This window comes from Equus quagga, chromosome 2, assembly GCF_021613505.1.
Source record: "Equus quagga isolate Etosha38 chromosome 2, UCLA_HA_Equagga_1.0, whole genome shotgun sequence".
NCBI lineage: Eukaryota > Metazoa > Chordata > Mammalia > Perissodactyla > Equidae > Equus > Equus quagga.
Genome location: NC_060268.1, coordinates 168,895,743 through 168,923,285, shown reverse-complemented (window position 1 = coordinate 168,923,285; position 27,543 = coordinate 168,895,743). Strand labels below are relative to the sequence as shown.

General features: G+C 38.2%; 1 protein-coding gene across 3 annotated transcripts in view; it reads right to left on the bottom strand.

Annotated features, from left to right (window-relative positions):
- The window catches only part of ATRNL1 (attractin like 1), a 730,944-nt gene that overhangs the window by 85,738 nt on the left and 617,663 nt on the right, over positions 1–27,543 (bottom strand). For all 3 annotated transcript variants that reach the window (XM_046649411.1, XM_046649419.1, XM_046649424.1), the window contains exon 28: positions 9,160–9,274. In XM_046649411.1, the coding sequence (XP_046505367.1) occupies positions 9,160–9,274 (115 nt within the window). The remainder of the gene's footprint in view (positions 1–9,159; positions 9,275–27,543) is intronic.

Below are 27,543 nucleotides of genomic sequence, written 5' to 3'. Positions count from 1 at the left end.
ATTTTTTTCTTATTTTTCTCTCTGACCACAGTAATTATTTACCAGTCAATTCTAGAAATAACTGAAAGGGGTGGCAGGTGGGGAGAAGAAAAAGCAAACATGTTGGCCATGTTTTCAGTGCTGGTGAGCTCATTTTTCGTGTTCATAAGTTCTGACACTTTATGTGAGTGTGTTTCTAATTGTTCTATCTTGAAAGTATTTGAGTTTGCTTTTGGGCTATTTCACTCATCTCTGCAGCGTGTTTAATTAGCCACGTTTGCTATTTCTTCAAGTTTCTTGTCCTTATTTTCTTCTTTGTTTCCTTTACACATTAATCAATTTCTATCAATTAACAATGGCACAAAGATAAATTTTAAAAACTCAAATGGGAGGTCCATGGCCATGTCACTTCACAGTGATACCAAGTCGTAAAAGAAAAAGCTTGTGCTGCCCCAAAAAGCACATAGCTAATGGTTTTTGACCACAACCAAATAAATTCCCCTCAAGCCCCAGAAAAAAACTAAAGAGCGCTATAGTGTGAGATTTTCTTGTTTTAAATTCTGGCTCCATCACTTATTTACTATGTGGCTACAGGCAAGTTACTCAACTTCCATGAGTTCATTTCTCTCAGCTGTGAAAGAAAAGTGATAATATATACCTTATATGGTGATAATAATTCAAAGAATAGTAACGAGCATAGAAGAGATTCACCACCAATGGCATGTGTTAATAATAACAACTACAACAGCAATTCATACTTTTTACTTGCCAGTTATATTTTGTGAGGTTAACCACCCTGAATATAGCTCACAAGTGGACATTTATTCCATAAGATTCAAAGTTATATTCTGGTCATAAAAGGTAGAACCAACTTGTGCTCTTTCAAACTTAAATAATATGATGTTGTAAAAATTATCCAAAAAAAAAATCAAAGTTCAAATCACAAAAGTAGAATAACTTTATGATAGGTTTAGTACATGCTATAGTGGAAATAAAAATTGCTTTATTGTTTTGTGGCATCTTTTATTAATATTTTGATTTTCCTTGAACCTTAAATCTAAGCAACTAAGTTTTAATAGATGTTTTTCACAAAAGGTACAGTGTTGGGCTTGATTTTAGTCCCGAGGACATGTAGCCTGAAACCTACATGAATCATAAAAACATAAAATCCAGTCCATCAGGCCTGAAGACTATGGGCCTGAAGTGAAATTGTGCCAGGTAAAGTTTACGTTTATGTAGTATATACCTACATATTTTCCAAATATTTTTTGGTGAAGAAGTTCTATCATTTAAGGATAATTAATTTTATTCATCAATAAATATTTACCAAGCAATTACAAAGTACCAGGAACTTCTTAGCAGCTGAAGATTCAAAGATAAAATGGGACACAGCCACTGCCCTCAAAGAGCTTACTATATGGGAAGAAAGTAATGAAAAGTACACAGTGACTTTGATATATGTTAGAAGGCAGTATAGAAGTGAAACAGAAAATCCTATGGGATTTCAGGGGGAATGAGGTCACATTTGTATGGCGGAAACTGGAAAGGCTTCACAGAAGAGGAATGCGCATTTGAACTGGACTTTGAAAACAGACAGCTAAGAGGAAGAAGGCATTCCAGGTATAAGGAACAATAGCGAATGTGACAGACAACACGTGTAGACTTGTGGAATCATGAGAAGAAACATACATGTGGAATAATAGACCTGGCAGCAATCATAAAGACATTCTATCTAGTCATCTTCCTTATTTTAGAGAGGAGAAACTGAGGGTCCAAGAGGTTAAAATAATTGCCCACGGGTCCCCAGCGGGCTAGTGGTGTTATGCAGGTAGGTGCTGAACCTGAAAGAGGATGAAGAGAGGTCAAGGAGCACCTTACACCCTAGAGTATACGTCTGGATTCACTTCAACAGGCAATGAGAATCAGCAAAAGTTTATGAGGAAGAGAGTGATATGATTAGAATTGTGCTTCCTTTGGCAGAAGTCCAGGTGAGAGGCAGCCACCTGAATAAAAAATGGAGGGAGTAAGAATGGCAAAAAGAAGATGTCTTCTCTGCTACAGGGGTAAAATCTAAACAGCTTCATGATTACTTGGATGTGAAAGGGGAGAAGGGGAGAAGAAGGAAAGCTAACTCCAGGGTTTCAAACTTGTAACGCCCACCCTGAAATGGGCATTACAGAAGCAGTAAAGTCAGGAGAGAAGAGCTGGTCTGGGAGCAGGCATGGCAGCAGGGGAGAGAGGGAAGGAAGAATGACTGTCTACCTAAACAGTAGCAAATCCAGGTTGAGACGTTATTGTTCAACAGGTGAGAGGTGTTGGCTGAAGACCCACAGAGCTAAGAGGTAGCTGAGACGCCCCCCTAAGTGAGCGGAAAGGGCACGATTCTAAAGGGAGAGAGTGGAGAAGGATGAGAAGTTGGCTAAAGATCAAACCATCAATCCTCTGGGAATGCCTACCTGTATTTAGAGGGCAGATGGAGACAATGAACAGAGGGAAGTGCTTTACATCCATTATCTCTAAGCAAAGTCTAAGCAGGCACTTGAGATAGATCAAGGCACAGAACACCAAAGAAGGGGAATGTTTCCAGAAATTTGGGAGGCAAGGTGGGGAATATTCAACAGTCAAACACTAAAGAGACATGATGACAAGTGAGAACTGAAGGGAGGGCATTTTAATGACTGTGTTTATCACTTTGTTACTACCATAGAATGATATTAAGCTTAGCGATCATACGTCAGTTTTATTTTACCTCTCTCATAGCCCTATCTACTCGTTGTTCATAGCATTCAATATAATCTGTAATTATGGGTTTACTTGCATGACTACTTGTTTCATGTCTATCTCCATATAGGCTGTAACATCTATGAGGGCAGAAACCCTTTCTGTTTTGTTTGCTAATCTATATCCAGTGCCTGGCAGTATAGCAGACACTTTTAAATAGTTCTTGAATGAATAAACCTAACAAATGAAGATTCACAATAACTGTATTTTGGATAGAAGATAAAGTCATTTTGTACTATTGATTTTAGGGTCTTTTTAATACCAGGTAATTTTTTTTTGACACAGAGTCATATTTATTAACAATAATCTCAGACGTTTGTTCTTATCTCTGTTGTTTCCTGGGCTCTCTGCTTAATTTTGTAGTTTATTTTGCCATGAAGTGCCCAGTTTTTCTTTCTTCTTTTGAATATACATATGCTGGATTTAAACAATAATTGGATTTGAGATTAAAAGTTAAATAACATGCTAGATTTTTATAATGACATTCTGATACAATTCAGTAGTTTTATTTCTTATTCCAGCCACCTCTAACAAGAGTGCTAAGATTAGATCAACACGCGTGTTCCTACAGGTGTGAAGGTATAGTGTCAGAGTTATGGAAGGAAAACAGACTCTTAAGGGACAGGAAACTCCAGAGGCTTCTGAAAATTTTACAATAGGTTTAAAAAACTGGCTTCAGAAGCAAGAGTAGGGCACTGCGATCCAGCAGACCTGGCATGTGCTCCACCTCTGAGATCGCGGAGGATCTCGACCTCCCACTGGTGCTATGAGACAGATGTCTTTTGTTCACCTCTAAAATGTGGGCATTAGGAACGATCTGAATCTTTCAAATATGCTGAGAAGATTGGGAATTAGCTTTTATTAATAAAATTATTACAATTTTTTAAAATTTAATGAGTGGTGCTAATTATTTTTAGTCACTAACAAGCAATATATAGAAATATAGTTTCTTAGCTGGCCCTGAGCAGCTGGAAAGATAAGTTATGGTACCACTTACAAGCAAGTTATTTGCTCTTCCTACCCCAAACTGGTATGACTGAGTATAATTTGTAGCAGAACTGCATGACAGGGTTGGAGTGAAACGCATCCCAGGAATCTAACCCAATCCCATCATTTTGTACATGAGAAAACAGGGCCCAGAGACTAAAAGACTTGCCCATGGTCACACAGCTTGTTGCTGGAAGACCTGGATCTAGATCTCAGGACTTGGGACTTCAAGTCCATGGCTCACACATATAAGCTTAAGTTCTTTTCCTATAATTGCATGCCCCTTGTTGCCATTACACACTGAGTCACAGCTTCATTGACAGATGTGTCATGGCATGTACATATTTGCGTTTTACCAAATTTCTGGAGTTAAAAACTAGGAAAGATAAATGTATCCTTGCCTCCTTAAGCCCAATGCTTAGCAGAACCCTCCAGATCCTTCCTCTTTGACTTTGGATATAAAGCCTTTTTGGGATAAGGGCTATCTGGAGTACCACTCTATCTTTATCCAGAGAAGCACAGTGTTGAGGACGAGTTTCACGGGCTGAGGATCCAGATGGCTCTGGGTTTGATTCCGGTTTGTTCGCTCACCAGCTGTACTGGCCCTGGACAAGGCATTTAATCTCTCTTGAGCTTTTTTAATCTACAAAAGTGGAATAATAACAGCTAGTTCATAGAGTTATTAGGAGAGTTCAGCCAATGAATGTACATAAGGCACCTGATACAATGCTCAGAATTACTAGTTCTGTTTCTCCCATGTCTTTTCATTTAAACCAAAGCTCTCCTGTCATCATTACAAAGAGGAAAGGCATCCGTGACACTGTGAGTAGAGGATCATTTTAAACATTACACATTATTTCTAGATTTTTGAAAATAACCAGGTCATTCTGTCAAAACTTCTAAGCCTAAAGAAAAAAATGTCAAAACCTTAGACTTTCCAGCAGTATTCTTTTTGGTAATGTTAGAGTCAATCAAACATGAGGCAAGATCAGGGCAAAAGTCTACTTTTAGTTGAAGCACAGAGCTCGGTTTTGGCAGTGGACATTTGGGCCACTGGGATTTTTAATCCAGTGAGAAAAGTTAATCTGCTTCTAAGAATCCATAAACTATGAAATCCATAACCCTCCATCAAAAGTGACAGCAATCATTATCATTTTCAATTTATGCTTTTGACGACCTCTATTTACTTTGCCCACATTTCATCTTAATGTGACTCTAAAACGTTTGGGGACCTTGCTGTCCAAGGTGATTGGAGACATGCTTGGTTGTTTAGTGTCATGCAGAGGTTACTTGATGTGCCCTGTTTTCATGGGGATGTCAGTCTTTCAACCACTTTGAGGTCAGCAGAGAAAGTGGCTGTACAGTGTACATATGCCGATGGCAGAAATCCCACATTAACCCAAGTGAGTCTGGCATGGTTGGCAGTGGTTGCTCACAGAAAACACAAGAACGAAGCAGCAGGTTACAGGGTTGGGGAGCAGGGAACCTAATTAGTCCAGCTCCAGGAAAGCTGCAAAGCCTATTTAATGTATTTTCTTTTACTCTTCTAAGCCACCTAGAGGGAGAATTGCTCACAAACACCTAAATTCATTACACACACACACACACAAAGATTAGTGCATGGGGCAGTCTGAAGGATGAATCTGTCTTTCTTCTGACCTCTGTTAAGATGAAAGCCACAAAAGGACTTTACACATTTTAGACAGACACTAAAAGGGCCATATCTAATTATTATTTGCAAAGTATTGCTGAAATACTTGCTGGTGGAAAGAGAATAAAGTCCAAAGACAATGACATTATTTTAAATTGAAAAAAAGAAAATCACTAGCTGCTACAGAAAAGAGATGGCCAAAACTGTACCTAGATGTTTCTGAACCACTTATTTGTTAGTGCTGAAATTCAGTTTCTAAGAGAAAACCGCCATTTCTACCTTCTCCATATCCCCAAACTCATCCATATCTTAAATGCTTTTATTCATGCAATGAAGGGTACATTATGAAAAGCATCCCTCGACATTTAGGAAGCTACATTTCAAAAAAGGGCCTGATAAACAATTTTGAGATTATGCAAAGTACTGCAAGAGGACTTTTAATCTAATAATTAATGCTAATTAATCACTGAAAAGATATGCTAACATTTAGAGTCATAAATAGCCTAAGAGCCAAGAGAAGATTCCTGGCACCCTGTCCTTCACACAGTGGAGATGGGGTCAGGTGTCTGTCCATGAAGGTCCTCCTCTAGCTCCTTTTCAACTCCCCAAACCTCTAACCCTGCATCAGTAGTGGAGGAGGCTCTTTAGAACACAGGGCTCCTAGGAGAGCAATGTGGGAAATAGTGAATGAACTCTAGTCCAATTGCTCATTTTACTGTATTTCACTGAGGCTCATAGATGAAGTGGTTGCCTAAGGTTACCACATTTCCCAGGTCTCTTAACATCATCGTCATCATCAAAATAATTTATGAACTGCTTTCTATGTGTAGGGTGCTGTGATAAGCACAGACACAGAGATGGACTTCCTGCAAAGATATGAGATAAGCTAAACACTAGCAATGAGACAACCAAAGTCAACATTTCCCTCCCAAGAGCCAATATGGTTTCCAAATAATCATTGGAATGCATTTCCTCTCAAATATTGGATGATACTATGTTAAGTTTTAATTGGTTGTATACACACCAAATGTCTTGATGAAGAGTGAAAAAAAGGAGTCATTTAGTTTGTATGTTGGTGTCAGCATTTGCTTTGTTTAGGGAAAGTCTAAATGTCAACATTAGAAAATTTCTTTCTATAGACACTGACTTTTTTTCCCAGTAAAGTCAAGAGTTTTTTTTTTCCTGCTTTTTTCCCACAAATTCCCCCACTACATAGTGGTATATTTTTGTTGTAGATCCTTCTAGTTGTGGCATGTGAGACACTGCCTCAGCATGGCCTGACGAGCGGTGCCATGTCCGTGCCCAGAATCCGAACCAGGAAACCCTGGGCCACCAAAGTGGAGTGTGCGAACTTAACCACTCGGCCATGGGGCCGGCCCAAGAGTTTTTATTTTATTGTTTCCCAGGTCGTACTGTAAAAAAATTTCAAACCTATAGCAAAGTGAAAAGAATTTTATAATGAACACCAGCATTCCTGCTATGTAGATTCTTCCATTGGCATTTGCTTTACTTGCTTTATGACATATCTGTCCATCTCCCCATCCTACTATCCATTCATCAATATCGTATGATTTTGGTGCATTTCAAACTAGAATGCAGACAGCAGATAATACTGTATTTTGAAGGAGTAGAATCAAAGAGTCTTCCTACTCCTAGAAAGATAGCTGGAAAAAATTAGTTTTTTTTAAAATAAAGAAGCAGCTCATCCTGAATTATACACACAGATATTCAACATAGTTCAATCTACAGGCACTATAAAAAGTATGGTAAGTTAACTCAAGGTTTTGTCTTCCTGTATCAACCCTGTAGACATTTTCATTACTCCTCCAAATGTTTGGCTTTGTGAAGACATGGGCTGCAAATTATACAGAATTAAGCTCTCTGTTGTAGATCATCAGGAAAAATTACCTGGAATGTTAGCAATAAGTATTTTTTGTTGTTTTGCTCTGTACTCTAGTATTTTCCCAATTATTCCTTGAGTGTAGAAATACAGAGATTTCTATGCTTCACTTCCCTTATTTATAAAATGAGTTTTATAATACCTATCACACAGGCTTGTCATGAGGATCAAATGTGAAAAATAGGAAAACACTTGGTAAAGAGTAAGGCACTATGCACATCCATGATAGCATGATCATTAGTAATCATAATGCATCCATAGTGACACAGCTGAAGTAATGGTCCACACTGCTACTTGGCTCCTTCAAATCAGCCAAAAAGATTTCAAAGGTTAAAGGGACAGAGTATTGGCAGTTGCCTTCACTCTGCCTCTCAGTATGTCATCTTGTCAAGGATCTAGAAGAACCTTGGTGTATATCACATAGGCTTGTTTTCATTAGTGAAGTGTTTGTTTTGGAAATCATCCCAGCCTTAAAACAATACTTCCATTAGCTGGGCACAGTACCCATAATTACCCATCTTATCTGACCAGTGCCAAACTATTCTCCTGACTGCATCCTATTTACCTTGGTGGTTCTGAAAGGAGAAGAGGGAGGCATTCACTCAGTGTATGAGAAGGTGAAGAGAGCGTTTATTTCTTTGGATAAACACGTTCAAAAGAACTTTGGGTAGAAATTCCTGCAACAAGATATCATTAGGTATCATAAATGACAAGTCTAAAGGTGATGGAAACCCTCTGTCCCCATATGGGAAAAATTCTGTTACATGACTGTCTTGAGTTTATAAGAGATAAAGTACTGTAGCTTCCACTTTCGTGTCTGGTTGGACACAAATCAAGAAAGTGAGGAGCAAGGTCACAGCTAACTAGGGAGTCAAGAAAAGATAAAATAAGCAGAGAGGAGAGTTCATCATCGATTACTGTTATTGAAAACCTGCTAGATCTCTGGCACTGTGTTTTATGCTTAAGCGGAATTGAAGAAAAAGATAGATTTGAAATCACCCTTACCCTCAAAAAGCATCCATTTCACTAAAAGTTGTTTAGAGAAAACAGTCAGGAGACAGAAAAATTAGAAATTGTAAGCAGATTAAATAAGATGTGTAAAAAGAGAGAACAAGCATGATTTGTGATTTAATGACAAGTTATACTTAACATCGAGCATGTTTACAATGTGGACAACATCACGGCAATGAGAGGATCACTAACAGGATATATTTAGTTACCCCAAAATTCAAAATATGCTTTTCATGTAGGGAGAAGACAATCAGAGGAAAGGCTGGCTATGCCCATCTAAAGGAGAGGATTCCCCGGCCCATGAGCTCCGCCTGTCTGGTGGTGACAGCAAGACCATATCCTAATCATAGTGAGATGGTTACATCAAGCTATCATCCTCTGATGCCTCTAAACAGTCCAAACATGCAAGTAAGTTCCCTAATTTGGTTCTATATTTACAAAGCAAACTTCTAATCATATTTACAATTTGGCATCCTATTTGACACACATACGGGGAGAAAAGAGGCTGCCCTTAAAGGGTCAAGAACTTGTCTGCCCTGCTAGTGAGATTTCTCACCTTAAGTACAACATCAAATTGGGGTGTGTGTGTGAACATACATACGTGTATATAATGTACAAACACACACACAGACTCAACATGTTTTTTTAAGAGAAACACTGGCAAATTTGAATTTATAGCAATGCACAAATCGAGATATTTGGGTAAAAGTTTGTATTCTAATAAAATTTTACTGTGCTCTAAATTGGAACCATATAAATATCATTACTATGCTATTTGATAGTATTGTTTATTTCTTCTGTTCACTCTACATGTTTTGCTTAACTGCTGATGGCTCCTCATTCTGCTTACCTGACTGCCCAGGGGGAGGGGCACCTGATGATCCTCGCGGTAGACAAAGAAACACAGTCAGGACAGCAGCTCTGTTCCCAGCACACGGTTCAATGGCTATAGGTTTGGGCGCCCCCTGAAAAAGAAAACCTATTTTCAATCTTCACAGTTGATGTGACCCAGCTATTTTACTTTTTCCTATCTCTGCTTCAGTCAACCTATACATTCCTAGTGGTTGGGGACACAGGATGTCTTGGGTTTTTTTAATAGTTCAATTGAATATTTTATTACAGTAACATGGAGTTTTCTTTTGTAGTGATGGTCATTAACATTTAGAAGACCGTTTTCTTGGAGTATTTTATGTTGGTACATATTTTTTGCAATTTTTGAACAGTACTCTTTGCTTTGTTCTATTTTTAGCTTGTTTTTTCTTTAATAGACTGTATTTTTAAGAGAACTTTTAGGTTCACAGCAAAATTAAGAGGAGGGTATAGAGATTTTCCATATACCCACTGCCCCCATGCATGCATAGCCTCCCCCATTATCAACTTCCCCACCAAAGGAGTACATTTGTTACAATATATGAACCTACATTGACACTTCATAATCACCCAGAGTCCATAGTTTACATTAGGGTTCAGTCTTGGAGTTGTACATTCTATGGGTTTGGACAAATGTATGACATGTATCCACCATTATACTACCATACAGAGTAGTTTCACTGCCCTAAAAATCCTCTGTGCTGTGCCTGTTCATCCCTCCCTCCACCCTCAACACCTGGAAACCACTGAACTTTTTACTTTCTCCAGAGTTTTGTCTTTTTCAGAACGTCATATAGTTGGAATCATATAGTATTTAGCCTTTTCAGATTGACTTCTTCCACTTAAAAATATACATTTAAGGTTGTTCCATGTCTTTCAATGGTTTGATAGCTCATTTCTTTGTAGGGCTGAATAATACTCCATTGTCTGGATATACCTGTCTATTTATCCATTCACCTATGGAAGGACATTTTGGTTGATTCCAAGTTTTGGAAATTATGAATAAAGCTGCTACTATCATCCATGTGCCAGTTTTTGTGTGGACATAAGTTCTCAGCTCCTTTGGGTAAATATCAAGGAGAATGCTGGATCATGTGGTACCATGTGTCATTTTTGCACTATATCCTGGCACAGTGTAATGTGCAATAGGCCTACATTTGAATAAATGAATGCATTTCACTATACTTAATGTACAGTCTGTAAGCCACAAATTATGCAACTTTTTTTGCTTTTTTGCAATTGTTTACTGTCACCAATGATGTAGTATATAACACAATTTATCTAATAAAATTATCACTATCCAAAATTTCCTGTTGGCATATCTTTAAACTTCATTAAATAGATATGTAATAATCACCCACCAATGCATTTGTATAAATAATTTGACTAGGAATAAAATAGAGTAAATGAATATAAGATAATGATTATAACAGTAATAGCTAGTATTTTATTAAGTACTTACTATGGATTAGGTGTTCAAAATACTTTAAATACAGAAACTTTTAAATCTTACAACCCTGTAGGATGAGAACACCGAAGGAAGAAGTTGAAAAAACTTGAACTGGTGGTTACCATTGGGGAAGGGGAGGGGGGGAGGGCAAAAGGGGTGATTAGGGTCACATGTGAGGGGATGCACTATAATTAGTGTTCGGGTGGTGAACATGATGTAATGTATACAGAATTCAAAATATGAGGTACATCCGAAAAAAATAAAAATTAAAAAAATAAATAAATAAAATAGTTTGGGTGGTGAACATGATGTAATTGTAATGTATACAGAATTCGAAATATGGGGTACATCCAAAAAAAATAAAAATTAAAAATAAATAAATAAAATAGTACCACCACTTTAAAAAAAAAAAAACTTGCTCAAATTCACATCACTAGGAAGTAGCAGGGCTGGGATTTATAATCTGGCAGGCTGCCTCCTGAGTCCATGTTCTTAACCATACGATGCAGTTTATCATACGTGTGCATGTACAAACAAACATGCACCTACACACATGCAACCAGAAACACGTGCAATCACACATGTGAACACATAATCTGTGCACACAAGTGTGGACATAAACACACACAAGGAATTTGGCTTTAAATACAAAGTCACCTTTGAAACAGTGTGGGTATCATTTTAGCCTAGGAATGGTGGTTTAGGCTATTTTGCTCAAAAAACTACAGGTGAGACATAGTCCACAGATCAAAGCAATTATCTATGCATAAAGGCAAAATTAAATAGAAGAAAAAATACCACAGCTTTAATTATTAGAACAAATGATTTGTTTAGCTTTTTTTCACTGATGATATTTGAACTTTTCAGAAGGAATACAGACATGTGTAGTCATTCACCTAGAATAGTTTAGAATACTGCCGTTTCCAGAAAGTTTAACGAGGCATTAAAGATAAAATATGTTCCCTTTCATGTAAAACTTAGACTGAAATTTCTGGTGACAACGGTTTTATGTGGTTATAAAGGATTTCTCCTTTATAGCAACATAAATCTCATGTTTTAAAATTATCTTCATACAGATATATTTTGGGAGTTTTCCATATAAAGGTGAAAGTGGCCATGGTGGTAGAAATAAAGGGCATAAAAATCTTCCATGAAAATGCTGTAAGCCATGTTGCAATACTTGTATCAAGTTGCATGATCTATGGTTTATACTTTAAAGCTTACATTTAATTTAACAGAAATATTTTTGAAAATGTTAAGTCAGAATCAGCATAAGTACATAGATAATCTCTAATGATGTAAATATTTAGAGAATAGGCTTGTCATATTTCAAGGCTAAAAGAAAAATACTATGAATGTTTTGAACCATATTTCCAGGCTACTGAAGTTTATTCTAATTTAATAAATGCAAAGTATATGTAAAGGTCAATTGGTTAAAATATACTAGGAGAAAATAAAATGAATTCAGGTTTAAATGATGGTAATACATTGGAAAAACCCAAACCCCTTTTAGTATGCCTAGAAACAATTTATCATTTTTACCATCAGGCAAGGTTTTCTTTGTTGTTTTGTTTTTAAGCTTTTGATGCAATAACTGGCACTATTCAAAATATCCAAAGTCATGTGAAAATACTTGATTACAAAAATTAGAAGACAAGAATTTTATGATTACAGCAAAACGAAACAAAAAACCACAATGGCTGAGAAACAGTGGTTCTTGGTTTAGAGGATCTAGAAAAACAAGAAGCAATTTGAGAATACATCTGTTGATTGCGTTGTTAGGTTACCTTTCTGCTGTATTTAACACTACAAGAAACATCAAGTGCTGATGCCAAAAGCACCAACTGAGAGAGAAATTAGCAAAAACTAACTGTAAACTTCAGGTGGAAAATGGCTTAATTATTCAATACTTTAAACTTATGAGACTCAGCAACAGATAAAGACAGCAGTAAAATATCTTGACCATGGAAAAGGAATTATGCTTGCATAAAAGCCACTTCTGTAAAATCTTCCTTACAATAATGCTCTCACTCTTAATTCTACTGCTATTGTACAGAAAATATTCATAAATTTCTTTATATTGATAAGCTATATGAAAGGAAATTATAATTCTACTTTAAAATCAAATTGGCTTACAACTTTGTCTATTTTTAGCTATACAATTTTCATAAAAGGATATTAGCAAAAATATGAATTATTCATTATGTTTAAAATATTAGTGACTAGCACAGGCTCTTTGACACTTCTGGCAGGAACTCACATAATTTGAAAAATTATTTCAAAGAATTTGTGGCAAATCTCACTTTCAATACAGATTTTTAAATACAAAAGAAAAAAATACTTTATAGCATTTGAATTTTTGCAACAGAAAATAGCAAAAGCCCATGGATAATATTTCTGATACCTTCAGGTTTGTCAGTTGTTTAGTGATAAATACATAACCATGAATCAGTCATTTCACAATGACATAACATGTTCACTGAACTGCGCAATTTATCATGCATTTTCCATGGCTGCCTTTGAACGAGATAAGGCACAGGTTTGTTTGCCCACAGCACTTAGCAACTGTGATTTACTTCCAGGCATTTTCATATTTGTTGTACCGCAAGAAGCTGGTGTTAGACCGTGCCAGAAAACATCACCGACAGTTACGTAATTAGCAGTTCTTGTTTACTAAGCATACAACACTTTTACAAAAGACTTGTTTTGTTCACTCCAAGTGTTTCTGAAACCACTGTACTCATATTTTCAAGTTCTTGTTTTTGGGAGTAGCAATTCTATGTTAAACTCTTCCCATTTTTAGCTATTAAAAGACAATCAAGTTACCAGAGAAGCTTCTGGAATCATAAGGATTTTCAAGATTACAGTTCTTAAAGTTCATAATGACATGTTCTGAAAGTGAGCCAACCATTCAAACCTAAGATCTATCCTGGCAAACTGCTGCTACCAGAATCGCTGGATGTTTGAAAGATATCAATGGACAAAGCTGGCTACTTACTTGTTCCCCCCTCCACTGGCCCTCTCAGCAAATGAGTGAATGAGGGAGTGACTGACTTCTAGAAATCCCACTGACACCTATCACTGGAAACCCTAACCCCAGCAGCTGATGATTTAACAGAATTATCTGATGTCTTTGGACTAGTCATTGAAATTTAGCAGAGTTTGGTCCAATAGTGTAGTACTCAAAAGATTAAAAAGATGTTATTTCCCTTCTCAAAAACTTTCAGCAGTTTCAAGGGAGGACTTGCAAACTTAAACTCCTTCAAGGCCCAGGAGGGTAATTTAATAAAAGCTAACATTTAAGTGCTTACAGTATGCCTTGTGCTACGCTACATGCTTACATGGGTTTAATCCTACTCCATGAGGTAGGCACTATTCTCATTTTACAAATGATGAAACTAAAGCTCAAAAAGTTTAAGTAACGTAACTAAGGTTACAGGCCTAATAGGTGACAAAACCAGGATTTTGGACAAGGTAGTCTAATTTCTGGGCTTGTATGCCTAACTGCAAGGCGCACTGCCTATAATAGGTAAGAGGACTGTCTTAACTTCTAGAATGAGACAGTAAAAAGTGGTGGGCACTACAAAGAACTGAGATGTAGGAGATTTCTTTAAAGACATTAAATCTCAAAATTTTTGCTGCCAAAAGAACATATCTATGAAACAAAATGGTCTGAGGACTGTCACTTTGCAATCTCTGTAAAATGGAGTCCAAAATGGCATTTCAGGGTTGCCAGGCTCTGTGTCCACCCACTCATCAAACTTCATCCTTTAATCTGCACAAGCTCCACGTTTTAGTCAATGTAAGTGCTCATTGTCCAACAACTGTGCCCAGGGTGTCTGGAATCTGTGCCTTCCTCTCTCATAATATTCCTACTGTCTAGGAGATCCTTCCTACAGGGCTCTCTTACTTTCCTAAAATTATACACACCTCAAAGCCAACTCATCCATGAAGGCCTCCCTGGGCAGAAGTATTTAGTCTTTCCCTCTTTAGTTCTTTATTGTACCTTTTACGGCCCTCTTTATTTTCTGCCTTGAATGACACTTGGGTAAATGTCTTATCTTCGCAGTGAAACCAGCTCCTTGAGGGCAGGTCCAGTTTCTTATTCATCTCTATTGTCTCTGTATTCACTTCCACTCTTTGAAATGCCTAAGCACAACAGGCCTGTGCTACCTCCCAATGTTTTATTATAAGCATTGATGTACATGCTGTATGTCCTATTAGATTCCTTCTCCTCCAAGGCAGATATCATGTCGTATTCTTCTTTGCCTGACCTATAGCTACGGGAGTGCATTCTGCATATGGTAAGTGAAGGAGTGAATGAAAGAATAAATGAAATCGTTACATGGCGAGATAACTGGTAGGCATGACTTAGTTCCTTTCCAAATTATGGTATTAAAAGGAGAATAAAACTGAAAATAATATTAGCTAACATTTATTGAATACTTACTAGGTACCAATTTGCTGTGCTAAGCATTTTACAGGCATTATTGTGTTATTTTATATTTTATGCAGATGAAGAAATTGAAATTCACAGAAATCAGATAATATTCCGAAGCTAACACAGACAGGGAGGAGCAGATCCAGGATTGGAACTCAGATCTGTCTGATTCTAGCATTTCGGTTCTTAACTGCTATATGACACTGCTAAAAAATATAGCTTAAGAAGCCAAGGAGTCTCTCATTCTCTCAGCTTGGCTATTAATAATAGGAACCCAATTAAAATGTCAGTTATAAAAATTATATGCCTACACCTGCCCCATTTCTGACCAGGGTTCAGAACTCGAGTTCTAGGACCAGCTCTGCGACTGCCTGGTGGTTTGATCTGTTATGTTACTGAGTCAATTTCCCCAACTGGAAAATGGACAAATAGGCTGGATGATTTTTAGGGTCCCTTTAACATTCTGGGACTATGATTTATGGACAACCTCCAGAACGTGTGACATACCAATATCTAATACTTTGTCTAAGTACAGTGAAATTTGAAATTTCCAATCCTTAGTAATTTTTTTTCCTGTTCTTTAAATGACACATTTAATTTTTAAAGCACATTTATTATACCATATGATGAATACATCACATAAGACTAAATGGCTACCATCGCATGCCAAAAAAGCAATTAGAAAATTGAATCAAGGAATTAAGGATTAATGTGGATATGTTATACCTGTCAGCAGTAATAAGTGTTTTGACAAGGACAGAATAAAGTCTGACAGTATGCACAAATACTAATCTGATATATGAGTGAAATATTAAAAATGCAAACAACTACACATTAATCACTCTAACATTTCCCTATTAAAACACTTTTAATGCTATTCTTATCAGAATCCATCTATAAATAAAAACAAGTCTTTTTTCAGCAGCTTGCACAACTTGGTATTTGCAGTTTAATGAGTGTTTATGTTGATATGAAATTTAGTTTTTACTCATATTAGTAAAATAGAATTAATTTATTGAGCATCAAATTAAGTCAGCCTGATGGCTTGGCTCACAGCTAATCAAGTGTGTTGATTCCATAGGATCAACAAATACCAAGATTCCAGATCTCGAAAACAGATTCTCTGATTTCATTGCTTAGACTTGGGAAAAAATGAAAATAAAAATCATATTCTTTCCTTAATTACTATTTGCTTTGCATGAAACGATAAAGGGAAAAAACACATTAGCTAGCTTTATTCGCTAGGAGAAGAATTCACGTTAATAAGAGAAATTAAGCTTATGGACACTCTCAAAACCAGGGTTAAATTACATTAGAGGCAAATTCAAAGAGAATAAAGTATTACGTGTGGGAATAGGTAAAGGAATAAAATATAATATTCACACAATCTGTATGCTGCCCCTGAGCTTCCACAGTCCGATTGTAAACTTAATTTTCATATGGTACCAAATATTTTTTCCTTTGTTGAAATGCCTCCATGTTCAATGTCTGTTCAAAATCCCTCACTACACACACACACATTCATATACACACCTATTTGAGGTTTATATTTACAGTATAATAACTGGTTTAACTGAGTTTTGTTTTTATTTCAATTGTGTGGTACTGACTTGGGGAATGAACAGGCTGGATTGTGATAGCTGTAGTTTTACCACCTATCTTTTCACAGGTATTTAGGTCCCAGAAAAAGAGGATATTATCTCTTTTTGAGATATTGTATAATCATGCTTTACCCTGAGTTGGTCAATAAATATGAATGCTAATAGGAGGTGACTTTGAACAGATTATCTTTAAAAGTTGATTCCTGATAGTATTTTTCAAAAATTTAAAATAGATTATCTACTAAATAATTGCCATAATGAGATTTTAACAACCTGTACTTTTCTCCAGTGCAAAATACAACCTAACTATTCGTATATTAATTTCAAAATTGGGACCATCCTTTCTGATCTTGAGAAGTACTGCTAAGTGTGGGAGACAAGTATGCCTGCCAAATCAACTGACTTCCCATCTTGCTTAAGCTTAGTCCTGTGCTTTTGTTCAGGACCTCCCATCTGCCCGGACTAGTTGCCAACATCTACCATTTCTGCAAGATCTGGGTCAAATCTCACTATCCCAGGTCATCCCAGGTCATCCTAGGCCACTCCAGGACCTCCTCGCTCTACTTTATCTCAATAATTAGGAGGAAATCATTTTTCCTGTTGTAGCCATTAAGAGGAAGTCTAATGTAGTGGTTAAGAGAACAACCTTTAGCAATCACTGCCTGAGTTCAAGGCCCTGCTCTCTCATCCATCTAAGTGAGACCTTGGTCAAACCACTTAACCTCTCTGTGCCTCAAGTTTCTCATCTGTAAAATGAAGCTTACAATACCTTCCTCATAGTGTTGTTATGAGGATTAGAGGAGATATCTATCTATCTATCACCTCTAGATAGATAGATAGAGATGATAGATAGATAGATAGATAGATAGATAGATAGATAGATAGGTCATGCAGTATTTGGTAAAAGTCAGCTATCATTATTATGCCAGCCTGCCTAGTTCCCACTTTACTTTAGAACTGTTTTCTGTTCCATCTGAAAAATATGCTAAACTCAAAAGTAAGTTATTTGAGGGAGGGACTATACTTTAAAAATCTCTGTTAATGGTTTGAAATGAATTAATTAAGAAATTCAGCCTCCAGGAGAGTCTTTTATTAATGGTTTATAGGGTAGGGAAAATCTGATCTCAAGTCAAACTTCCCACACATGTCACATCAACACTGCCAGTGAGTACCTGTCTATTTTTCACATTTTTGTTCCCTGCTTTTATCAAGGCATCTGATCTGACCGTGAGCATTATGTGCTACATAGAGTAGACTTGCCCTGACACCTAAGGCTGTGGTGTTCAATAAATATTTCAGGATAAATGGGTATTTGTTGTTTCTTTTCCAAATTGTGCGCAAGGTAAATCTCTAAATTTTGTGGCAAAAAGTTATAAACAGAAGCTCAGTCTATAGCAGATAGGTATAAACCAACAGGAAATTAGAAAATTAAGATCTCGGTATTAGCCCCTAGGTTTGTCGGTTCCATGTCACATGATGTAATTAATGCAAAATGTGACCTGAGCCATGCAGCTGATAGGTCAATTCAATTGAAAAGGTAACTGTGCTGGGCCCCCTGCTGAGTGGAGCAAGGGGAGAGTGTACTAGTAGTTCTCCTGGGAAAGGACTATTTATTTTGCAGAGGATGACTAGGAGTTCACTAGAAGAATGAGGAAGGATGGAGATTTCTGGCAGAAGGAAAACCGTGAATGCAGAGATGTAAAGGCACATAGCTTGTTTGGGAAATTGCTAGAAGTTCATTGGGGACAGATCCTAGGAAGTGTTTGCTAGACAGGGATGGGAAGAGCCCAGAGAGGAACACTGGGGCCCTTGATGAAACAGGTCCCTCATCAGCCCCTTTGCACTCTTCCTGGCCAAGACTGGGATTATCACTACTCACTTAGGAAGTCATGCTTAGATGCTCAGAGGGAACCTGACAAGTGTAGCACACAGTGGACTTCCATGCAACCTTCACCAAGACATGGTGCAAAATCATCCCGAATGGACACCAGCAAACCTTTCTGTATCAGGAGTTCACAATGCTCTTTTATTAAACTATTGGTCAAATCTGTTGTACTGAGTGAACATTAAATTAAAACATTTATTTCTGAAACTTCAATCATAAAACGAAATCAAGAAGCACTGTGAAAACTAACTGTCAGCAGAAAGAATAAAAGTGCAGATACGGCAATATTCTTAATGAGGAATCAAATGCTAATAGATCCAGCATAATAAATGACTTTCTACTATGATTATTATCCTCATCACAGCCTATTATAAGTAACAAAAGCATGGACAAAACTCTGAATGAAAGAGCTTATTTGACTTGTTACAAAAACATGAATATAATTATGATACAGTAAAACCTACCTGGATCTCGTAGAGCATGCGTCATTCTGGATGACAGAGTTTTCCCAGAAAGCTGAACATTAACTCTATAAGGACTGAGACTTAGCTATTTTAGGGTATTTTTTTTTTTAGTAAATGTAAAATCTCTTAAATATCCATTTCTCTGCTTCTCAACCAGATTATAATATACTAAACATAAATTAATAGTGTCTTGCTATTCTATGATCACCACTATGAATACCAATTTTCACAATACACTGAAGATCAATGGAATTGCTAATGTAAGTATGAACATGTACATTATAGCTATAACTAGGGATTTCTTTATTTCGTTCTTTCTTTTTTTCTAAGAAACCACCAGTGCCAGCTTGCTTTTGGCTTATTTGTCTCCTTATATAAAGGCAACTTCAAGATTGCATAGCTGCCAGTGGGTAATATGGTAGCTTTTCTGTAAAATCTATCAGCAATGCAAAAACTGAAGTGACCTTCATCTTAAGGAGTTTTCTCATCCTCCCCAACATCTTTTTCCCCATTGCAATCAGTGTGCTGTGACCTGTCAGCATCATTCAATGCACTGACTAATTTCTACATCACCAATCCCATGTTCCACAGACATCTTCCTGACAGCTCGTAACAATCCTCCTAAGTCCCTTGAAGATTGTGGGCAGAGTAGTCTTTTTAATTTCAAGAACTTTGACACTAGTGTTGGGGAGTTATCTTATTATAAAGTCTAGAAATACTTCATCAGGTCCAAACGACTTTACTGCGCGTGAAGTAGACTTGGGTTGAAATCTTACAGGATTTTGAGCAAATTATTTAACTTCTCTATGCCTCAGCGTCTTCATAGGGAAAAGAGTTCAGAAGACCAACCTTGCAAGGTTACTCTGAGCATTATAAAGGGTAATATATGAATAAGGCATTTAGCATACTGCCTGGCAAAAAGTAGGTGTTAAAATTTTTATATTAGGTCAAATTACTGGCAAAAGTCATTTTTCTTGGTCAAAACCAATTGAATATCAGCCATTTTATCTGCTTCCACCTTAATAGCTTCCTTTCCTTTTGTTTTGGTGACCTATGGTAGGGCAGTAAGGGAGGTTTATATGTCCAGATCTTTTCTGATCTTTCCCTCCTGGGCACTTTCATTCTCTTAGACTTGGTTCCAAAGTATGGGACCACTATTATAATGTCTGTGCATTAAAGATGGAACCAAGCTCCAACTTTAGAGAAGATAATCGATCGCTAGTGGTAGAAAGTGGTAGAAAGCTCAGGGGCAAAAGCCATTAAAAAAGATAAATATTCTACTGAAACCTTTCTCCTTATACAGCAAAGAGAAAACTCTTACGGATGGACATGCATAGAAACGGTTCCTAAGCGTGCTTTTATGTGTCTCCGTGTGGCCTAGGAAGCCTCTTTGCTTACTAGCTCTTTCACTGTTATTTGCTGGATTAAAATTTCCTTAATTTTATAATCAAGAAAGCTGAGAGGGGAAAAAAAAGGTGAGGAAAGTAGACAGTAGGCAGAGAATGCTTTTAGCAGAACCATGGGGTCCTCACACAGTCATCCTGGAACCCACAGGACAGGCTTGCTGCCCCATCTATGACCTGAGATGTGTGGACTCCTTATGTGACCAAACTAAATATAGTCACATAGCATTCTTCTTGGCCTTTTCTGCAAATGATTTGATTGTGTGAACTCAACTACCTCATCAGAGCTTGCTTTAGGAAATGAAGTATGTAAAAGCAAATAAAATATCTCTCCAAATCTGTTCCTCCCCCCCCCCCCACCCCCAAGCTCCTTTTTCAGTAGGACTAAAAATTAACGGTCAGAGTCTGTGTAATGATCCTTCCTCTGGCTTTACTCCTGCTGCTTTACCAACTCCCTCTTGGTCCTACTAATTATCTAATTGATTAAGCTTTCGAGGAGCCTTCTGTCACTGGGTGTAGCCCACTGCACACATCTGGCTCACTGTGTTTTCTTTAAAAAGGACAGCCAGTTAATTAAAAGATTCATAGCACAAATAAAGGTACCAACAGGGCCACAAATCTTATTTGCTTCCTCACATGGCCTCTGTAGTGGGTTGAAGAATATCCTCCAAAAGTTCATGCCCACCCAGAACCTCAGAATATGACCTTATTTGAAAATAGGGCCTTTGCAGATATAATTAGTTAAGAGGAGGTCAAACTGGATTAGGGCGGGCCTGGTGTTGTTATAAAAAGAGAAGAGGCCATACAGAGGTGACACACAGAAGCAAACTCCATGTGGGGACAGAGGCAGAGATTGGAGTGATGCAACTCAGGCCAACAAATGCCAAAGTTTGTCGGCCACCACTGCAAGCCACGAAGAGGCATGCACAAATTCTCCCTCAGGGCCTCCTGAAGGAAATAATCCTGCCAAAACCTAGATCTCAGACTCCTGGGCTCCAGAACTGTGAGAAGATAAATTTTAGTTGTTTTAAGCCACCAGTTTTGTGGTAATTTCTTATGGCAGTGGTAGGAAATGAATATAGGCTCCCTAGTCACAATCTGACCTCTAACAGAATGGCCAGAGAACACTGACTGGTGGCCATGTTTTTCTGTTGTTTTGGAAATGATCATGAAGTACAATACCGAAACTGCAACTAATGCCAGTCTCTTGGGGTATTTCCCCTGTTTGGGGGTCGTTCCAGTTACCCTCATTTGAGAAATAAGCCACAAATCACATAGCATGGCAAATGTCAATGGGAAAATTCTCTTAGTCATGGGAATTTTGTGATCATCATAAAATTGATGACATTCATAAAATTGGAAATAGTATGCCAGGTTAGGTTTCCTAGGAAACAGATTCTGAGACTCCAAGATTTGTGTGCAGGAAGTTTATAGGGATGTACCCTCAGGAACAACATCTGTGCTGGGTGACAGAAGCAGAGACGGGCAGAGGGAGAAGTTAATCTGTGATGCACTTGCAACAAAGGCCTCTGCGTGAGTGGGATGGTCTTTTAGAGTTGTATCAAATTGTGGCAAGGGGCTGAGCCTTGGAACCTACCAATGGATGTAGGTTCCCAATGGATGTGGGCTATCCCCAGGGAAGTGGCATAATGTTGGGTGAGGCAACTTCTTTCAACAGAGGGCAATTCCTGGGGAGGGACTGAGCTGTGAGTTATTAAAATAAGAGGCTCAGTTCTGAAGGGGGATCTGGGCAGCATATCCCAGCCCCACTACAGTATTCATAATTCTAATGAAAAACGTCCTTGTTAGCCAGGAAAGCGACTTTGGCCAGACCTATGTACACGATGTTACGGTCTGGATAAGGTTACTGGTCATGCTCACTTTTGTTTCTCACAGGGTTTTGTGAAGCTGCTGTATTATTGCCAACGCTAATCTTCCCATAAGAATGCTTGCTCTTCAGGACCATGACTTTCCTCTTTAATTTTCCTGTCTCGGCCAGCAACTCTGATGGTTATTTTTCTCTTTAAAAAGGGGAAAAAATTATGATCTCACTGCTAAATCCATGGCTAGGCCAATAGTCTAAAGAACTGAGTGAGCATTGCTAACCCTTCACACTTATTTCTCAAATGACTCAATGTATCGTACTTTTTGTTAAGTCATGAAGCCTCCAGGGAAAGACATCATCTTTATTTTGCATGCAGGCACAGTGGAAGATGAGATAATTAACATCACTGAGGTTTTATAAGGCATCAGAACGAATGACAGAGAAGATACCAACTTCTTCTGTTTGCCTGCTAAGTCACATTCTCTTTTGGTAAACTACAAATTCATGTGGCTTTTCTCTAATAGTAATAATAATGGCAACTGTTATTCACTAAGCACTTACTACTTGTTGAGAACTCCCTTGGGCACAGGGAATAGTTGAACCAAAAAGCAGTTACTAGACACTGTGGTAAATACTAGTATATGCTCCAAGTATTAGCAAGATTACAAGATTTTTTGAACCCAGAACAGGTTTAAGCCACATTTAGTTCTAAAAACTACTGTTAAAAAACTAGACTCTTTGAGAGAATGTTTCCATCAATATCTTGATAAAGATTGGCTCCTATCATAGTAAGGCAAGAAAATACACACCAGGGTAGAATTCATAACCTTGAGGATGGAAACCTGAGAGACGGTACTAGGATGAGGTATGAGGTAATGAAACTGTGGTACTACAACGTAGACGTTCAATTAAGGGAAAAGCAAGGACAATGCTTTCCTAACACAGTTTCCAAACCTAACACCAGCTACATGTCTGCTGGCAATGTCATTCTGTTCAAAGCAAGTGGAAACTGATCATATTACCTAACTTAACTAGTTGACAGCTTCATTTCTCAAGCTAAAAGAATAAAGAAGCCAATATTCTGGTTGGTTCTGACCAGCAGAGAAATGAACAGGAATGCAATTAAGAACTTTCAAGAGGGTGACATGCTCTTTTAGGATTTACAATACTGGACAAAAGTAATTCACTCATCCTACAGATACTTTTTAAGCACATTCTTTGAGTAGGACTGTTCTAGGCATCATAGAGCAGTGAACAAGATAGATAGGACCTTTCCCTTCATAGAAAAGAAAAGGGTAATTAAAAAATAAATATGTAACATGATATCAAAGAAGAATAAATGATAAGCAGTATACTAGAGCATGTTAAGGGGGCCCAAGATTGATGAGGAGTGCTACATTAGAGAGGGCGACCAGGGAAGGCCTTAGAGGAAGAGAAATTTAAGCATGACCTGAATAAAGTGAGGAAGTGAAACCACGCAAAGATCTAGAGGCTAAGGAGAAGCAGCATTAGAAGCAAAGGTATTCAGGAAGAACTGGGAACGTGCATTCAAGCACCAGCAAGAAGACCAGTGAACTGACTCTGGGAATGTAGGACTTGTCAAAGTTGTGGTCATAAAGTTAAAAAATGGGGGTTTTTATTTTTGCTTTTACAACCTCATTTTGCTGCTTGGGTGCAGATCTGGAGTAGACAGAATTGGGCAAGTTGGGTTTAACAAAGGCTAGAGTAAGCACGAGAGGAGAGAGGAGCAAGAGAGGCAAAGTGGGTCAAGGTGTATAAGAGGAAAGGCAAGTAGAGGTAAGGAGGGAGGCGATCACCACTGAAAACGTGGTAGGGTCTATGGATTTGAGGTCCCAGTGAAGAGCAAAGAATTTGTGAAGTAGACGTTAATAGAGTAAGCGAGCCAGAAATGCAGAGGGTAGGAGTCAGAGAATAGGATACATGAAATCAAGTATCTGGAGGCAGTGATGGAATAGCTTCAAAGGACAACCCACTTCCAGGTCTAATGCTATAGGGGCTCAGGAACCACCACTTGAGAGAACTGTAGGGGAAGCAGGTTCTCAGGGAAGAGCCAGGTTTCAATAAGAGCAAAAAGTAGAGAGAACATTCCAATTGGTTGAAAGGCTGAAAATATAGGGGTTTGCTTAATGACACTGAATTCCTGAAAGCAAGGTGGAAGAGTTTGAGGGGCAAGGGAAGTAGGCAATTTGGTCACAAAAGGAGAGCCACTGAGCGTCAAGGATTCAGACAAGCATACTAGTACTTAGGAAAGTGGGCTTCCAAAAGTTCAGAAAAAATATAGGTATAATCTCAACACTAGAGGATCTAAAAGAACATGGCTCAAGGGACCAGAAAGTTTAAAATATGTAATCTAAAACACAATAAAAAGACAAAGGAATTTTGAGTAGTTTCTAATGGATGGCAGTAAGGTAAGTTTGATACAACCTCAGACTCCACAGGCCTACTGTGGTGACAAGTTCTTGAAGTGGACCGAGGATATGGGATGGAGAGATGTGACAGATGGCTGGCTCCTGAGAGCATAGTGGCAGCAATTGACTTAACTTTAGAGGGAAAATGGTCAGTTACAGGCAAGTCCATTATGCTCTACAAGGGATGTGCTCCAGTGGATGGGCAGGGCACAGTCATGGAGAATCATTCGATAAGAAATATTCACTCCCCAGCATCCCTTACCAAGAATCATCCAGATATCAAATACCAGTGGTGAAGGGCAGGTCACCGCTGCTTCTGAGGCAGACCTTTCCACCACAGGCTTAAAAGACAATACATTTTGGGGCTGGTCCCGTGGCCGAGTGGTTAAGTTCGCGCACTCCGCTGCAGGCGGCCCAGTGTTTCGTTGGTTCGAATCCTGGGCGCGGACATGGCACTGCTCATCAAACCACGCTGAGGCAGCATCCCACATGCCACAACTAGAAGGACCCACAATGAAGAATATGCAACTATGTACCGGGGGGCTTTGGGGAGAAAAAGGAAAAAAATAAAATCTTTAAAAAAAAAAAAAAGAATACATTTTATATTAGAATTCAAAGAAATTAAAATACAGGAGTATAATTATGTAGGCAGTTGGTACAGGATAAAGGTGATAAGTATGGCCTTTGTTACAATGGTACCCACAATGCTACAATTCTTAACTCCATCACTTCACTGTGTGAACTTGACCAATTTCTTAACTCTCTGTGCTCAGTTTCCTCACCTATAAAGTGGCAATAATTATAATGTCTACTTCAACAGCTGTTGTGACAACAAAACAAGTTGATACTTTAAAAGCATTTAGGATACTGCCTGGCATATGGCAAATATCCAATAAATGTTAGCTATTGTTACTTAGTTTTGTCATTCTTTAATGGTCTGTTCAACTTACTATACTTGTTTACTATAAGAATAACTTACTCTTAGAACTTAGACTAAATCCTCTCATTTATGATGGAGCAGCCCAGGGGCTACTATGCAGCTCTGGTGTGACAGAGACTTTGAGAAGCTCTTGCAGGCAGGTTCCAGATTCAGCATACTGTACTGTGAAGAGCAACACTGAATGTGAATCCTGCTCTACCAGTTACAGACCACGTGACTTTAGGCACTGAGACGAGCAGTTCTAGGCCAAGTCTTTTCTTCTGGAAAAAGGGGATAACAATAGTGGCAATAACTCCTAGGGTTTTTGTAAGGAGTAAACTAGATAACTTAGGTAAAGCACTTGGTATATTGTGTGACCCAGAGTAAGCATTCAATAAACGGCAGCTGTATTATTTTTTAGCCTTTTTTTCTCCTTATTAGAGATATCTTTAACTTGCCTACTTATTATAATTGAACGCAATAAATTCTTAGTTTGCTATTTCAATTTCCTTTTCTCTCCTTTCTTACACGTCTTGAAAGAATTTTTTTCAAAAACTCACTAAGATGAAATATTGCATCATGAAAATACTTGTGATGGTCATTTTCCATTTAGAAGGGAATTACCTTGCTACTTAACTGCATCTCTCAACTATACATCTTTGTACACTGAAACTATAATTCATGTCACTGTCAGAGCTGGGGCAGGGGCAGCCAGGGGTCAGTGGTCAGATGAGAGGCAGAGACGAAGCATCAAGAAGGCGTGGGTTTGAAGCCAGCAAGGACAGCATAAGAGAGCTGGAGAATGGATAAAGTCACTATGAGTTTAGAAGTGATATACATAATAAGAATAACCATTTTTTGAGTAGCTAATGTTTCCTTTGCCTACACAAGGTGAGTGGAAGAGTCAGGACTAGAACCCATATCTGTCATTATTCTAATGCCTGGCTCTTTCCCTCTCTCCATACGAGCACCTAGAAGCTATGAGATTCCACAGCAGACAGCTGGACACGTGGCTGTTCAAAGCCCAAGGCTCAGAACCCAGAGATTTCTAAGAAGGGATGAGACAAGAGCAAAAAGAATGTCAAGTTATGAGGAAATGTAGAAGGAACCCCCAAACAGAGGTCTTCTACCCCTCCTTCAGCACTGTACCCTCGTTCTTGGCAATAGGAGCCAGTCTTCCCATCTGGTGTGCTGGAGGCAGGACGTAACGTACGTAGCTCCTGAGCAAGATGAGGCTCACAGGCAAACACCACCAGCACCAGCCAATTGTGAGAAAATCCTATGTTCTTCTCCATTTTACCCTGGCTCCCAGACAGCTCTCTGACCCAGACTACAGTTTTATTTTAAAAAGGACCACGTCCCCTTTCCACAGAACCTAAATATTTTTAAAAACAGAAATATCAACTAATTTCTCCAATTCTAGCAACCTCAAGCCCTCAAATTTTCCATGACTTTAGCTTTTTTCCCTCTATTTACCTCATAAAAGGGAAGTTATGACTTATTAATCTCTGTAAATAGCTCTATATTTTCTGAGATCACCTCAGAAGAAGACTATTTGAATAAGATGAAATTACTATTTGTCCGAGAATTTAATCATATTGTTTTTCTTGGTGTTGGCTGTAAAGTTGCTGAATGCCTTCAGTTAATAGCAGGTAGCTATAGTAATTTTAAAGTGTCTCTTTCAGTGATAACAATCTCTGCTGATTTTTTTTTTTAGCACCTAACAGTTGCCTTTAAAATTTCACTTAAAAAAAAGTCTCAGGGCCAGCCCCGTGGTGTAGTGGTTAAGTTCACGCACTCCATTTCGTTGACCCAGGGTTCTCTGGTTTGGATCCTGGGCGCGGACCTAGCACTGCTCATCAAGCCATGCTGAGGCGGCATCCCACATGGCACAATCAGAGGCACTCACAACTAGAATATACATGGAATTTGGGGAGAAGAAGAAAG